We start from the raw sequence: 16,156 nt of genomic DNA, 5'->3' as shown, positions 1-16,156 counted from the left end.
TCTCCCTCCAGTGTTTCCATGGAGACTTACACGCGTTCCATGGCTGACACTGCGTTCTCATTGGTTGACGCTGCATGGAGGGACAGTCCCAACAGTGGGCGGAGCAGAGCCGGGCAGCAGGACAGAGGGTCAGGACACTTTAGGGTCACGTGATCATCCCATTTCCGCCCCCCCCAACCCTTTCCCGCTCCCGGGGGTTCGCAGGCATTTTTCAGGAACTTTCTTTCCGTCTAGAGAAGCCGCCACTCCCAAGATGGTGGTACGTTGCGCCGCCATTAAGAGCGAGCCCTCAGAACTGTCCTCTCTAAGGCGTCACACTCCTGGCCAAGATGGCCGTCTCGGCTCTAGCACCTCCCCCACTCCTGCCACTCCCAACATGGCGACCCTGACTCGCTGTTCCTGGTGCGGGACGAACTACCGGTAGTGACGCCTCCCAGATATTTCCGCTTTCTCTTTGCAGCTGGAACCGTGCCTGCGGAACAAGACGGGTGCGGTGGCTACTGACCTTTGCCCCGGCCTCGTGTAGGTGATGAACGAGCGGGTGGGAGTTTACTTTAATTTCCTACAGGGGCGCAACGGGAGGGTGCATGTGTGGGTGTGGACGGCGGAGACTGTTAACCCTTTTGGCCTATTGGCGGGAATTGGGCCACAACTAGGCACAGGAAGCGAGGTTTGGAGATCCTCGCCATTGATTTGAGCCAAGTGAGACTGGCTAGGATTAGGGAGATCGCTGCCCTTCGCCTCTATGTGGGAAACAAAGTGAGGCCTCGTTGCCTGGAAGCGATGGAGGAATCCGGTTAACTGGAAGTAGCCCTCTCCCACTGATCGGATCCCGTTTCTTGCTGCAGCGTGGGGATACAGCGCATCTCCTCGCCGTCGGCTTCCTCCTACAGAACCCGTTTCGGGCCTGAGAGCCTCTGGTGAAATGCTGCTGCCGCTGCTTCTGCTGCTACCCTTGTGCTGGGCGGTGGAGGTCAAGAGGCCCCGGGGCGTCTCCCTCACCAGTGAGTTCACCCTCCCGCCAGGCTGGAGGTGGGAGAAGCCAACATTGGGCCTTGGGGATAGGCATTTACAACCTTTTGCCTCAGTTTCCCGGCTGTGCTCCGCTGGTGGGGGTGGGAGGGCAGAGGTGGTGGGTGGTGGAGAAGGCCGCTTCCTGCCCTCACGTGAGCTTCCTGCGCCCTCACAGATCATCACTTCTACGATGAGTCCAAGCCTTTCACCTGCCTGGACGGTTCAGCTACTATCCCATTCGATCAGGTCAACGATGACTATTGCGACTGCAAGGATGGCTCTGATGAGCCAGGTGAGCTTTTTCTCTGTTCATGCATCAGATATTTATTGAACACTGCTCAGTGCCGGGCCTGTCTGTGTGACCAAGATATTCCATGTGCTGGTTCTCCGTTAAGTGGGCAGAAACAAGCCCAGAAGTCAGTGGTCAGTGTGATGGCCCTGGGTAGCTGGAGGAGCCCAGAGTCCTCCTACCCCCGAAGTCTGGGGGTCAAAAAAGGCTTCTCCAAGGAGGTGAGGTTTCAGTCGAATCCTGAAGGTGCTGCAGATGGAGGGGCCAACGTGGGCAAACCCCTAAAAGTGGGAGACAAGGTGGGGCCAAGAGCAATCCAGGAGGAGACAGAGGCGAAGGGAAGCCCTGGGTTTTTGTTTTTGTGTTTTTTGAAGAGACAGGGTTTTGGTCTGTTGTTGGCTGGAGTACAGTGGTGTGATTGTAGCTCTCTGCTGAGCTCAAGTCATCCTCCTGCCTTGCCCTCCCAAACTGCTACAGGTTACAGGTTCGAGCCGCCAGGATGAGACCCTTTTTTTTTTTTTTTTTTTTTTTGGCAGAGTCTTGCTCTGTCGCCCAGGCTGGAGTGCAGTGGCGGGATCTCGGCTCACTGCAACCTCCGCAGTTTCAAGGGATTTTCCTGCCTCAGCCTCCTGAGTAGCTGGGACCACAGGTGTGCACACCACGCCCAACTAAAATTTTTGTATTTTTAGGAGAGACAGGGTTTCACCATATTAGTCAAGATGGCCTCCATCTCCTGACCTCATGATTTACCCATCTCGGCCTCCCAAAATGCTGGGATTACAGACATGAGCCACTATGCCCTGCCTTTTTTTTTTTTAATTTATTTTTTTTGAGATGGAGTTTTGTTCTTATCTCCCAGGCTGGAGTGCAACGGCACTATCTCTGCTCACCTCAACCTCCACCTCCTGGGTTCAAGCAATTCTCCTTCCTCAGCCTCCCAAGTAGCTGGGATTACAGATGGACGCTACCACGTGTGGCTAATTCTTCATATTTTTAGTAGAGATGGAGTTTCACCATTCGGCTAGTCCCGTCTCAAACTCATGACCTCAGGTGATCCACCCGCCTCAGCCTCCCAAAATGCTGGGATTACAGGTGTGAGCCACCGCACCTGGCCGAAACCCTGTTTTGAAGGGCTTCAGTGAGGAGAGGCAGAAGTGCTCTGCAGGAGCACCGCAGAGCTTGACCTGAGCCCTGGGGGTGCAGTGCACAGCTCCTTCCTTCCCTTGGTCGTTCTGTTTCTTGTACTCTTTGTATGTAGTGTGGGTCAGGGGCCTTTTTTTTTTTTTTTTTTTTTTTTGAGACGGAGTTTCGCTCTTGTTACCCAGGCTGGAGTGCAATGGCGTGATCTCGGCTCACCGCAACCTCCGCCTCCTGGGCTCAGGCAATTCTCCTGCCTCAGCCTCCTAAGTAGCTGGGATTACAGGCACGCGCCACCATGCCCAGCTAATTTTTTGTATTTTAGTAGAGACGGAGTTTCACCATGTTGACCAGGATGGTCTCAATCTCTTGACCTTGTGATCCACCCGCCTCGGCCTCCCAAAGTGCTGGGATTACAGGCTTGAGCCACTGCACCCGGCTTTTTTTTTTTTTTAAGAGACAGGGTCACATTCTGTCGCCCAGGCTGAAGTGCAGTGGCACAATCTCAGCTCGCGGCAACCTCCCCATCCTGGGTTCTAACAATTTCCTGCCTCAGCCTCCCAAGTAGCTGGGACTACAGGCGCACGCCACTAAACCCAGCTAATTTTTGTATTTTAGTAGAGTCGGGTTTCATCATGTGGCCCAGACTGGTCTCGAACTCCTGAGCTCAGGCAATCTACCCGCCTCAGCCTCCCAAAATGCTAGGATTACAGGCGTGGGCCACCTCGCCCGGCCTGTCAGGGGCTCTTGTCTGTGGATGGGTGGGACATGTCTGGCTCTGAGCTGACTGAAAACCTTCCCTCCCTTCTTTCTCCCAGGCACGGCTGCCTGTCCTAACGGCAGCTTCCACTGCACCAACACTGGCTATAAGCCCCTATATATCCCCTCCAACCGCGTCAACGATGGCGTTTGTGGTGAGTGAGGATGCACCAGGATTCAAGAAAGGTGCTGGAGGGAGGGAGGAGGCGCTGCCAGGTCTGATCTCGGCCCCTGTTTCTGCCGCAGACTGCTGCGATGGAACAGACGAATATAACAGCGGCGTCGTCTGTGAAAACACCTGCAAGTACGTGGGTGACAGTACCCCTCCTGTCATCACACCCCAGGACTTTGCCTGACCCCACCCAATGAATCAGGCCCACTCTCTTTTCTGCTTTTCTGTATCGGGTGCTCCGTTTGTGCCAGGTGCCTTGTGAATCCTAATCACCACCTTTCCCTCTAGTCTGGAAGCAGGTAGGATTGTTTCCCAGTTCAACAGATGAGGGAACTCAAGTGTAGAAAGGGAAATGACGCCGGGCGTGGTGGCTCATGCCTGTAATCCTAGCACTTTGGGAGCCTGAGGCAGGCAGATCACGAGGTCAAGAGTTGAAGACCAGTCTGGCCAACATAGTGAAACCCTGTCTCTACTAAAAATACAAAAAACTGGCTGGGTGTGGCGGTGTATGCCTGTAGTCCCAGCTATTTGGGAGGCTGAGGCAGGAGAATCACTCGGGAGGCGGAGGTTCCAGTGAGCTGAGATCATGCCATTCCACTCCAGCCTGGGCAACAGAGCAAGACTCTTGTCTCAAAAAAAAAAAAAAAAAAAACAGCAACAACATAAAGGGGAAACAACTTCCCCAGCATCACATAGGAGATAGCAGAGCTGGCACTCGGACCCTCGTTAGCCTAACTTCTGACTCTAAACTTTCCATCGTTGTGATCTGCAGCAGGCCCTGAAAACCTCAGCACCCATAGGCAGGTAAACTATACAACAGGAGGAGGCTGAGGATTAGGCAGTATGGAGAGGTGGGGATTGTGGCATCTAGAGGAATAGCTCTTCTCAATTTCTGTCAGCTGACCGATCCTTTTGTAGTTCATAAGCACCATGATTTTTATTTATTTGTTTATTCGTTTTTTGAGACAGGGTGTCACTCTGTTGCCCAAGCCGGAGTGCAATGCTGTGATCTTGGCTCACACCGAGATCTTCTGGGTTTAAGCAATTCTTACGCCTCAGCTTCCCAAGTAGCTGGAATGACAGGTGTGCCCCACCACACCTGGCTAACTTTTGTAACTTTTGTATTTTTAGTAGAGACAGGGTTTCACTATGTTGGCCAGGCTGCTTTTGAAGTCCTGACCTCAGATGATCTGCTCACCCCAGCCTCCCGAAGTGCTGAGCCACCATGCCTGGCCACAATGATTAGGATTTTATGCACATGTGAGAGCCGTGCCTCCCTTAAACCGTGTTATGATCTTGGCACATTACCTGTCTGACATGACAAAGTACAAATAAACTGGGCTAATTGTGGCTCATGCCTGTATTCCCACCACTTTGGGAGGCTCAGGCAGGAGGATCGCTTGAGCTCAGGAGTTTGAGACCACCCTGGGCAAAATAGTGAGACCCCATGTCTATAAACGTAAAAATAAAAATTGGAAATTATAATTTAAAAAATTACTGGCTGGCGATGTGGCTTACACCTGTAATCCCAGCACTTCAGGAGGCTGACACAAGAGGATCACTTGAAGCCAGGAGTTTGAGACCAGCCTGGGCAACACAGTGAGACCCTGTCTCTCCAAAAATTTTTTTAAAAATTATCTGGGTGTGGTGGTTCGTGCCTGTAGACCCAGCTATTTAGGAGGCTGAGGAAGGAGGATTGTTTGAGTGTGGGAAGCAGAGGTTGCAGTGAGCTAAAAAGTTAGAAAAACAAAACAAAGTCCAGTCATTTGTTGGCAGGTGGCATGGCTGGAATAGTGTTTCAGAGAAGTTGAAGGTCCCAATACTTATGTAAACTCTCCGGATTCCAGATCTTTTAAGTAGAAGGTATATTGAACACAACCAACACACTTTCTTTTTGAGACAAAGTCTCGCTCTATCGCCCAGACTGAAGTGCAATGGCACGATCTTGGCTCACTGCAACCTCCCCCTCTGGTTATTCTCCTGTCTGAGCCTCTCAAATAGCTGGGATTACAAGTGCCTGCTACCACAACCAGCTAATTTTTGTATTTTTAGTAGAGACGGGATTTCACCATGTTGGCCAGGCTGCTCTTGAACTCCCAACCTCAGTTTATCCACCCGCCTCAGCCTCCCACAGTGCTGGGATTACAGGTGTGAGCCACCACGCTCAGCCAACCAACACATTTAATAACTGGATTGTGTTTTTGCCTGGGAGTCGTGATTTCTGTTCTTTCTGTCTTCTCTGGTTGGTTGGTTGTTTTAATTATGTGTAAAGACAGGGTCTTTATTTGTTGCCCAGGCTGATTGTGAACTCCTGGGCTCACATGACCCTCCTGCCTGCCTTGGCCTCTCAGAGTGGTGGGATCACAGGCATGAGCCACTGCACGCAAGCTAGTCTCCTGTCTCTTGAGAGTTCATATCTAGCTCTACCTCCCAGCACTCCCTAGTCCCTTCCCTGACCTCAGGGGCCTACAGATCCCACTGTCCCTCTTTCAAGGACAGGGGTGAAGGATGCTGCTGTTGAGGGGACCTGGGAGGCTGGGAGGAGGGTTTGTTCTCTTACCTTTCCCAGCATGGCTTGGTAGGGGCCACAGGTCAATTGAGCTCTTTTGGAAGAGGCAGACAGGGTGGACCCTAAGTGCCCCACGGGTGGTGCCTGTGTGTCCCTCCCACCGCAGAGAGAAGGGCCGTAAGGAGAGAGAGTCACTGCAGCAGATGGCTGAGGTCACCCGAGAAGGGTTCCGCCTGAAGAAGGTCCTTATTGAGGACTGGAAGAAGGCTCGGGAGGAGAAGCAGGTGAGGAGCCTGCAGGGCTGCCCCAGGGGGATCTGAGCCTTGAGACTTGGTAGCTTGGGCCTGCAAGGCCTGGGTGAGGTTTGCCCCGACTCCTGTCCTGGGGCAAGTGACTGCCTGCCTGCACTTCACTTTCACAGTTGTGTGCTAGGCATTTAGTTATTGGTTAAGTATAATAGTTTCCAAGTGGGAGGCAGTCAGCTTAGGTATTTATCAGGGCTGTTAGAGACAGAATACTTGTTCTCAGGTACTGCAAGAAAAAATTATCATTCAGACAAAAAGTTCTCTCAGCAAGGCAATTTTACTTTCTGCAGAAAGGGTGCTCCTGTTAGCCATCTTATCACAAGAGTTCAATGAAAAAGGAAAGGCAGCCATATTTATTCCTTATGCATTGGGTCCTTACTGCTGTTTCTGATCTCCATTGGTTGGAGCTGGACCTCACAACCTAAACTAAAACCCAACTGGCTAACAACTTAAAACTTTTCTTTTTTTTTTTTTTTTTTGAGACGGAGTTTCGCTCTTGTTACCCAGACTGGAGTGCAATGGCGCGATCTCGGCTCACCGCAACCTCCGCCTCCTGGGTTCAGGCAATTCTCCTGCCTCCGCCTCCTGAGTAGCTGGGATTACAGGCACGCGCCACCATGCCCAGCTAATGTTTTGTGTTTTTAGTAGAGACTGGGTTTCACCATGTTGACCAGGATGGTCTCAATCTCTTGACCTCGTGATCCACCTGCCTCGGCCTCCCAAAGTGCTGGGATTATAGGCGTGAGCCACCGAGCGCTGCCTCAAAACTTTTCTAAATAGGTAAAGGCAATGGAGAACGAAGGAAAAGAGGCAGTCCAAATGAGGAAGGGGCATACGCTGCAAGCTGGGACACGCTTGTGAGCACGTCCAGCACAGACATCTTGGTTAAAGTACATAAGGGCATAGAATGTACTATGTGCCTGTAAGCATGTCTAACAGCTGCATAGGATAAAGCTTAACAAAGAGTTATTAGCAAAAAGCAAGAAGGCTTTGAAGACAGTCTTTAAAGCAAACTTTTATTTCTAACATTTATTATTATTACTCTTTAACAAAAAGGAAATTTTTGAAGAGGAACTTTTTATTTTTTACAAGGGCCTTGGGCATCAGACTAAAGCAGCCTAAAAGGGCCTTGCTGCCTCCTGGGGATGGGAGGGTGGTTTCTCCATATCCCGGTTCTGTGGTCCCATTAGCTGTAAGATGGGCTGATGACAAGATGACTCCCCAGTTCTGACCTTAACAAGATAACATCAGCCAGTAGCAGCTGGATTAATTCCATAGGGTGGGTGCTTTGGGGTCCCTAGGCATGCATCTCCCTACCTTGCCTGTGTACTCGACAGGGGCTAGAAACCGATCTGGGTCTACCTCAAGGGATTCATTGCGAATGGGAGGGACAAACAACCAGGGCTGCTGGGCAAAGGGGAATTTGGGGTAGAGGCTCTTGCCAAGTACCTCTCTTGGCTTGAGGGCAGGAGACAAGGAAGGCTTCTTGGAGGAGGAGTCCTCGATCTCAAGTGAGATCTGTTCAGTAATTTGGAGTTAGTCAGGGAGAGTGTTCCAGGCTGAAGGAACAGCATGTTTGAAGAACCAGAGCCAGAAGAGTGTTTGGGGGTCTGAATGTTGTCAGGGCTACTGGGTCCTAGTAAGACAGGGATGCAGTAGGTGGGGCTGAGAATCAGGCAGGGCCGGATTACGTGGGGCCTTGTGGGCTACATTGAGGCATTTGGGCTTCTCCCCAGAGGACTACAGGGAACCCCACCCAGGGAGAGAGACCCAGTTTGGTGTGTGTTTTGGAACATCCCCTTGCTGCCCTGTGGAGTCGAGGTAGGGAGGTAGTAGTCAGTGAGGAGGAGGTAGAACAGAGGAGAGCTGGTCCTGCCTTCTGCCCACCCAGAAAAAGCTCATTGAGCTCCAGGCTGGGAAGAAGTCTCTGGAAGACCAGGTGGAGATGCTGCGGACAGTGAAGGAGGAAGCTGAGAAGCCAGAGAAAGAGGCCAAAGAGCAGCACCAGAAGCTGTGGGAAGGTATGGCATGAAGCGGTCCGAGGACTCGCCTGCAGTTCCTGGGTGGGAGGGGGTCTGGGCCTCGGAGTCTCTTGCTCATTATCTGTTGTCAGTTTCAGCAGATTTTTGATCATGGTGCCAATTTCCTTGTGTTCTTGCTTATCTTTGTGTGTTGGTCATCATGCTTGAAAATTATTTATAGAAACAATTTTCGATAATTATTTCTATAAATAATTTTCTATAATTACTTACAATTATTTCTATAAATAATTTTCAACTTAGGAAGAGAAGGTGTTCTCTAGAGAGAATCTTCTTTTCTCTCTGGCAGCGTTCAGGAACACTGCCATTCAGCAATCCCCCAAATGCAAATGCAAGGTTTGAGGTTCCTCCAACCTTTAGCAGTGTGTGAACTGAGATAGACACACAGGTTGGTTGTTTCTGATCCAGCCCGTCACTGAGGAGAGAGTCCCCTGAGGTTGTTGGAGTGATCTCCTATTAGTCTCCCTCATTGCACTCCAACGTGGGCAGCGAGAGCAAAACTCTGGCTCAGAAAAAAAGAGTTTTTTCTATCTGGGGTTTGGCCCTTTGTCTGCAACTAAAGATTTATTTATTTATTTATTTTTCTTTTTCTTCTTCTTTTTATTTATTTTTTTATTTTCTTTGAGATGGAGTCTCGCTCTTCTTACCCAGGCTGGCTGGAGTGCAGTGGTGCAATCTCTGCTCACTGCAACCTCCGCCTCCCACATTCAAGCAATTATCCTGCCTCAGCCTCCCAAATAGCTGGGATTACAGACACCTGCCACCACACCTGGCTAATGTTTGTATTTTTAATAGAGAAGGGGTAGCCGGGCGCGGTGGCTCACGCCTGTAATCCCAGCACCTTGGGAGGCCGAGGCGAGTGGATCACGAGGTCAAGAGGTCGAGACCATCCTGGTCAACATGGTGAAACCCCGTCTCTACTAAAAACACAAAACATTAGCTGGGCATGGTGGCGCGTGCCTGTAATCCCAGCTACTCAGGAGGCTGAGGCAGGAGAATTGCCTGAACCCAGGAGGCGGAGGTTGCGGTGAGCCGAGATCACGCCATTGCACTCCAGCCTGGGTAACAAGAGCGAAACTCCATCTCAAAAAAAAAGAAAAAGAAAAAGAGAAGGGGTTTCACCATGTTGGTCAGGCTGGTCTCAATCTCCTGACCTCAGGCAGCCTGCCTCGGCCTCCGAAATGCTGGGATTACAGGTGTGAGCCGCTATACCCAGCCCCGTCTGTTACTGAAGATATTATTTCCCTTTTTCATTTGTTTTTGGTGCTAGGGCCTGGTGCTTTTTTTTGCAAGGCCTCGTTGTTTGTAGAAAGGGAATTCATTGTCTGGCTTTCTGCCCCTGAACCTCTGCCCTGCTGCAAGGTTCTTTTCATGTGGGTCTGGGCAAGCTCGGGCTTGATTTCCCTTAGGATGTGGTGTTCTTGGTGGGGAGCTGCGGAATCAGAGGGAAGCGCCATGTTTTGACCCAGATTCCCAAAGGGTGGCGGAGCCGAGCCTGGACTCTTGGGGCGGTTGGCCTGGCGTGGGCCCCAGGCTACACCCCTCCCTGGCTGGGTGCTGATGAGCAGATCCCTTCACCCACGAAAACTGAGGAACCCCTCAGGCTCTCATCTGTGAGGCTCAGAACAGTGTCAGCCGGGTCTTTTGGGACACATGGGATCTCCTAGGGTGACCCAAATCTCTCTAGAGCAGGCGTCCCCAAACTTTTTGCACAGGAGGCCAGTTCACTGTCCCTCAGACCGTTGGAGGGCCGCCACATACTGTGCTCTTCTCACTGATCACCAATGAAAGAGGTGCCCCTTCCTGAAGTGCGGCAGGGGGGCTGGATAAATGGCCTCAGGGGGCCACATGCGGCCCGGGCCGTAGTTTGGGGACGCCTGCTCTAGAGGAATTACCGGCTGTTCTTACTGTTTGTAGAGGACCAAGCTGGAGCTTGGTATACAGTGGGAAGTTCGTCATTGGAGCAGCTGTTGTGGCTGCTCTCCCCTCCGCTTTGGCTGGGTGGAGCAGTGGCAGACGCATGAGGGGCTTCTGGGACAGCAGCTCAGTCCCATTTTGTCCTGCTGGCCCCTCTTCCTGGGACGCCCCCGAGGCCGGTCTCCCTCCCTCTGTCCTCCCCATCTCCCAGCGTCCTTGGCCCAACACCCCTCTGCCAGGCCCTAAACCGAAAGTCTCAGTGGCCAAACTCCTCTCCCCCACCCATCTCCCACCTCCGACCCTCTGCGCACCCCATCTACGCCTCCCTGGAATCTGCCTCAGCTCCATGCTTCTTCCTCCACCCCCAGCCTAGGCCGGCCCTTGTTGTCACCTGGCTCCCTCCCTCAACCCCACGACCCCACCCCCGTCCCAACAGTGGCCTGACATGCCTCCCTCTGCCACCTGGCTTCCCGTCTCCCTGCTGCAGCCCTGAGGTGGCCCTCCTGCCCCTGCGCCCTGCCCCCTGCCCCACTCACCCTCCTGCCCCTGCGCCCTGCCCCGCCCACCCTCCTGCCCCTGCCCCTGCCCCCCGCCCCGCCCACCCTCCTGCCCCTGCCCTGCCCATCTCCCCCAACACAAGCAGTCTTAGTCATTCATCTTGCTTGTTCGGCCTCCCCTGCTAAGGGCAGGGACCTTTGTCTCCTCCACAGTCATGTCCCCAGGGTCCCTTGTGGGGCCAGGTGCACTGTAGGTGCTCGGTGGCAAATGACTCTGTGGGGTGCTGGGGGTGGTGGGAGCCGGCAGGTGGGCAGGGGTGATAGAGGCAGCCTCTTTACAGAGCAGCTGGCTGCCACCAGAGCCCAGCGGGAGCAGGAGCTGGCGGCCGACGCCTTCAAGGAGCTGGATGACGACATGGATGGGATGTGAGTGTCCCTGCGCTGGAGCTCCCCACCCTTCTGTGGGCCTGAGTTTCCCTCCCCACCACCCTCACCTTTAGAAACCAGCTAGAGCCCCCCTGGGTTCCCTCGGCCTGGGGTCCAGGCTGACCCCAAGCCCTGTGTGACCCTGCCTCTCTTACTCCTGGACCAGGAGACGGGGACCACCCTCTTTCCAGGAGCTCTGCACAGACTGTCAGCCTGAGGAAGTGTGGCTAGGGGTCCTAGCGATCGGATTGCTTTTCCCAGGCTCACTCTGTATGCTCTGGGGAAAGCCAGAGCTGGGTTTAAATCCTGGCTGTGCCTCTGAACTTACTGGGTTACCTGGTGGAGGGTGGACTTTTGGGGGCCAAGGGGGACACAGGGAGCCTAGGAGATGTGGGGTGCCAAGGAGCAGGGGGCTTCAGCGGAACCAAATGGGCAGCATGGGCAAGGGTGAGGGTGGGCTTTCGCTGGGTGGGGGACCCACTTCTGCGAGTGGAAGGAGGTGGCTCATGGGAGAGTTGGGAGAGAGGTCATCGGGAATTTGGGGGTCCAGGTGTCTCCCAGTCCCACCCCTTACTCTGAGCCTCTTTGGGGGTATGGAGTCCTGAGGAGGGGGCTGGAGATTGGGGAACCCCTGCACCTTGAGATTCTGAAGCAAGTTCCAGGGTGGTGCCCCTGGTCGGGAGGAACAGGTGGGCCATGTGGTGCTGAGAGCCACATGGGCCTCACCCCTTTAGTCTGCTTCTGCCACGCCCTGCAGGGTCTCACTGACCGAGCTGCAGACTCACCCGGAGCTGGACACAGATGGGGACGGGGTGTTGTCAGAAGCGGAAGCTCAGGTACCCTGGCTGACCCTTGGCTGGGGACTTGTAGACAGCATTGCCCCAGAGTGACCTCAGGGCACAGGAGGGGGACGCAGGAAAGCTCCCTTCTGGCCTGGGAGTTCCTCTGGGTGAACCCGGATGGCAGTCACCAAGGGCGGCTTCCCACCCGGTGGGACCCGGCCCCCACTCTCCCCGCTGTGTGGGCACCAAGTCCCCTTCCTGTCCCCTCACACCCCTGCCCTATTTCTCTCCTTCGCCATCCCCCTCTTCCCCATCCGCCGCCACCGCCCACCACCCACCCCCCACCCTGTCCCTGTGGCCCCTGGTTTCTGGCTCCCCCTCTGCCCAGCCCTGGTTTCGGGCTCCCCCTCTCTGCCCAGCCCTGGTTTCTCCCATCTCATTGCAGCCTTGACCTTGGCCTTGGCCTCGGCCTCTCCCTCGGAGAGCCTGGCCCTCTCTGGTCCTGGGCTCTCTCCTCCCTCCATCTGTCTGTCCATCTGCTGCTTTGTCTTTCTGCTTCAGTGTCCCCAACCACTCCAGCCCCCGGCCCCTCCTCCCATTCCACGGGCCTGTGCTGCCCTCTCCTGGCCTAAGTGCCTCACTGGCCTGGCCCAGGCCTGGTCGTCAGGGCCCAGCCTGCCTGTGCCTGGCACTGCAGCCCGGGTGCCTGGAGTAGCCCGGGAGGGGGCATGTGGCAGCTAAGATCTTGACACCACCCCCAACACACACAGGCCCTCCTCAGTGGGGACACTCAGACAGACGCTACCTCTTTCTACGACCGAGTCTGGGCCGCCGTCAGGGACAAGTACCGGTCTGAGGTCAGTCGGGGGGAAGAGAAGGGACTTGGCCTCCCCCCGCCCCCACCCCTCCTCACAAAGGAGCTGCCGCCAGTTCTGGCATCCGGCCACCCTGGCCAGCTGGGCGGCCCCAGCATCCCCCACTGAGGCACCCCCACCCCAGCTGTCAGTCCTCCCTGCAGGCCCTGAAGGAGGGGCAGACACCAAGCCTGCCCCTTGGGCCTCGGTGTGAGCCTGAGGGTGTGTGTAGGTGGACCCCGAGGCCGCAGCATCGACCACCCCGCTTTCCTGCCAGGCACTACCCACTGACCTTCCAGCACCTTCTGCCCCCGACTTGACGGAGCCCAAGGAGGAGCAGCCGCCAGTGCCCTCGCCGCCCACAGAGGAGGAGGAGGAGGAGGACGAGGAGGCTGAGGAGGAGGAGGAGGAGGAGGAGGAGGAGGGTTCCGAGGTGCAGGGGGAACAGCCTAAGGTCTGTGTTTGGGGGAGACGTGGGGACAGAGAGGGTGGGGGGAGCTGCTCATCGACCTTTCCCTTCCCCAGGAGGCCCCCCCGCCACTGGCCCCACCACAGCCGGCCAGCCCCGCAGAGGAAGACAAAATGCCGCCGTATGATGAGCAGACTCAGGCCTTCATCGACGGTGAGTAGGGGCGGGGGGTGGGGTGCCTAGCTCCTCGGGTGGGCCCAGCGTTTCCTGCCAGTGTGGCACAGCTCGGGGAAAGATCCCGGACCTGGCTCCTGCTCTGACGCGGCCAGCGCAAGCCCCAGTATGTTGGGGAGTCCGGGAAGGGGGCCTAGGGTCAGCCAGCCCCACCCTCACCAGCCCCAAGGGGCCCCTCTACCTCCCCAAGGATGGCAGCTTGTTTGTCATTCCTGGCAGCCCCAGGAGCCCTGGCCCTTCTCCCTCCGGAGCCTGGGCAGCAAGGTGGGCCTGCCCTGCAGCTGGCGAGGCCTGGGGGCTGTCTGGGCAAAAGCCTTGACCGGAGCATAACCAGGGTACAGGAGGACACAGCCGCTTCCGTGGAACCCTGTTCCCCATCCTCCTGAGCGGGAGTGAGGACATCTCTGACCTCCACCCTCTCCCCACAGCTGCCCAGGAGGCCCGAAACAAGTTCGAGGAGGCCGAGCGATCCCTGAAGGACATGGAGGAGTCCATCAGGTATGGGGGGGGCTGAGGAGGCGGGGACACCTGTTCCACAGCACCCAGGGCCTGGTTCCCAGGGGAGCCGGTGATAGGAATCAACGAGGCAGCTGCAGGGAGGGTCCCCGGGAGGTGGCAGGGAGGACAGCCCGTGCTCCACGGCTCGGCCAGGCCCTCCTGTGTCTGTTGGGCTGGGTCAGGCACTGTCGTTCCCAGCTGCCCCTGAACCGCTCCGCCCCCTCTTCCAGGAACCTGGAGCAGGAGATTTCCTTTGACTTTGGCCCTGATGGGGAGTTTGCCTACCTGTACAGCCAGTGCTACGAGCTCACCACCAACGAGTGCGTCCTAGGGGTGCAGGGGCCCCCACTGGCAGGGTGGGAGGTGGGTGGCCCTGGAACGGGCGCCATCGGAGTTTCCTGATGGTTGGGAACCATCTGCGGGGTGGGGCCAGGGGGCAGGCTTAGGGTTGGTCACTGCAGTTTGAGGTACCCTGTGTGCGGGGACAGGAGGAGGCAGGGAGGGGCTGTGGGAGGAGGCTGGGATCCCTGTGTCCCCACCCCACGTGCCTGGTCCTCCACAGATACGTCTACCGCCTCTGCCCCTTCAAGCTTGTCTCGCAGAAACCCAAACTCGGGGGCTCTCCCACCAGCCTCGGGTGAGTGGCTTGGGCTGGCCCCGTCCTGCTGCCCGCTCCTGGTGTCCTGGCCCCCACCCAGCCCTCAGCACCCTGTGTCTCTCGCAGTACCTGGGGCTCGTGGGCTGGCCCCGACCACGACAAGTTCAGTGCCATGAAGTACGAGCAAGGCACGGGCTGCTGGCAGGGCCCCAACCGCTCTACCACCGTGAGTACCTGTGGGGTGGGGAGCGGGGCACGGAGACCCAGGCCCGGCCCGGCCGAACCCTCTTGAGCGCCTGTGTGCCCATTCCCAGGTGCGCCTCCTGTGTGGGAAGGAGACCATGGTGACCAGCACCACCGAGCCCAGCCGCTGCGAGTACCTCATGGAGCTGATGACGCCGGCCGCCTGCCCTGAGCCCCCGCCTGAAGCACCCACAGAGGGCGACCATGACGAGCTCTAGCTGGCTAGGCACAGAGGTGGGCGGGGAGGTGGAGTCTTGGGCTGCCCAGCTAGGGGAGGCAGCAGGCCCTGAGGAAGATGGACCCACATGGCCACTCTGTCAACCTGTGTCCCCTGCTTATTTTTGTTTTGAGGCAGAGTCTCACTCTGTCGCCCAGGCTGGAATGCAGTGGTGCGATCTCTGCTCACTGTAACCCTTGGTTCCCAGGGTCAAGTGATTCTTCAGTCTCAGCCTCCCGAGTAGCTGGGATCACAGGCATAAACCACCGCCCCCAGCTAATTTTTATATTTTTAGTAGTGATGGGGTTTTGCCATGTTGGCCAGGCTGGTCTCAAATTCCTGACCTCCGGTGATCCGGCCACCTCAGCCTCCCAAAGTACTGGGAATACAGGCCTGAGCCACCGTGCCTGGCCATCCCCTGCTTTTTAAAAACAAGTTTTCTTTTACTTTTGAAAATAAATAGACCAGGTGTGGTGGCTCACACCTGTAATCCCAGCACTTTGGGAAGCCGAGGCTGGCCAATCCCTTGAGGTCAGGAGTTTGAGACCAGCCTGGCAAACATGGCGAAACCCTGTCTCTACTAAAAATATAAAAAATTAGCTGGGTATGGTAGCAGGTGCCTATAGTCCCAGCTACTGGGGAGGCTGAAGCACAAGAATTGCTTGAATCTGGGAGGTACAGGTTAGAGTGAGCCAAGATCATGCCACTACACTGCAGCCTAGGTGACAGAGCGAGATTTGCTCTCAAAAAAAAAAAAAAAATTAGAAAAGGTCTCCAGGCTGGTCAACTCCTGGCCTCAAGTGATCCTCCCACCTCAGCCTCCCAGGCAGCTGGGACTACAAGCAAACGTGACCATGCCCAGCCGTCCCCAGCTTTCTAATCTGGTCTTTCTCCTGCCCCAGAACCTCAAGACTGTTGTGAAACCAGCCCCTGCAGTGCTGTCCACCCACCCCTCCCGGGCCTGCCTGTGGCTCTGTCGCCCTCCTCTGTGGGTAACAGGACCTATATGGGGCTTCCTGCCCTGCTCTGAGGCCCAGGCGGAGCTGGTCCGTATTCCTAGGCCCCAGCGGCCTCCCAAGATGGGATAAAGGAGCTTGCCCTCCCTGGGCCCCCCACCACCCCCAGCCCTACCCCTGCCTCCCCTCCTGTTGGGGACCAGTGAATGACTTGACCTGTGACCTCAATACAATAAATGTGATCCCCCACCCAAACCTGCCTGTGTCCGACTGGATTTGCTGGGGATGGACCGGGGCAGGG

The 16,156-nt window shown here is 55.8% G+C and overlaps 1 protein-coding gene and 1 pseudogene across 6 annotated transcripts; both read left to right on the top strand.

Moving 5' to 3' along the window:
• Positions 1–421: 421 nt before the first annotated feature.
• Positions 422–16,110, top strand: PRKCSH (PRKCSH beta subunit of glucosidase II). 6 transcript variants are annotated; one of them, XM_010329517.3, is made up of 18 exons: positions 422–522; positions 849–1,004; positions 1,190–1,306; positions 3,259–3,354; positions 3,446–3,503; positions 6,047–6,164; positions 8,077–8,206; positions 10,980–11,064; positions 11,822–11,900; positions 12,617–12,703; positions 12,978–13,133; positions 13,226–13,322; positions 13,772–13,841; positions 14,072–14,161; positions 14,404–14,478; positions 14,566–14,665; positions 14,754–14,916; positions 15,802–16,110. In XM_010329517.3, exons 2-17 carry the CDS (start codon positions 926–928, stop codon positions 14,898–14,900), a joined length of 1,584 nt encoding a protein of 527 aa, XP_010327819.1. In that variant the 5' UTR covers positions 422–522; positions 849–925; the 3' UTR covers positions 14,901–14,916; positions 15,802–16,110. The 6 variants fall into 6 exon arrangements, with proteins under 6 accessions (XP_010327819.1, XP_003941821.1, XP_039321913.1 ...); XM_003941772.4 differs by having other exon boundaries at positions 12,978–13,154; XM_039465979.2 differs by having other exon boundaries at positions 433–526.
• On the top strand, positions 4,573–4,689 carry LOC120362910 (small nucleolar RNA U13; annotated as a pseudogene).
• Positions 16,111–16,156: the final 46 nt, after the last annotated feature.

This window comes from Saimiri boliviensis, chromosome 14 (assembly GCF_048565385.1).
Source record: "Saimiri boliviensis isolate mSaiBol1 chromosome 14, mSaiBol1.pri, whole genome shotgun sequence".
NCBI lineage: Eukaryota > Metazoa > Chordata > Mammalia > Primates > Cebidae > Saimiri > Saimiri boliviensis.
The sequence above is the reverse complement of the archived record's forward strand: the minus strand, read 5'-3'. Positions and strand labels throughout refer to the sequence as shown.

Bases quoted from the DNA above. Each gene is read 5' to 3' on its own strand.
- PRKCSH (XM_003941772.4), top strand. From the start codon at position 926: ATGCTGCTGCCGCTGCTTCTGCTGCTACCCTTGTGCTGGGCGGTGGAG. The intron at 3,504-6,046 runs GTACGTGGGTGA...CTCCCACCGCAG, and splicing joins GTCTGTGAAAACACCTGCAA to AGAGAAGGGCCGTAAGGAGA. The intron at 14,162-14,403 runs GTGCGTCCTAGG...GGTCCTCCACAG, and splicing joins TACGAGCTCACCACCAACGA to ATACGTCTACCGCCTCTGCC.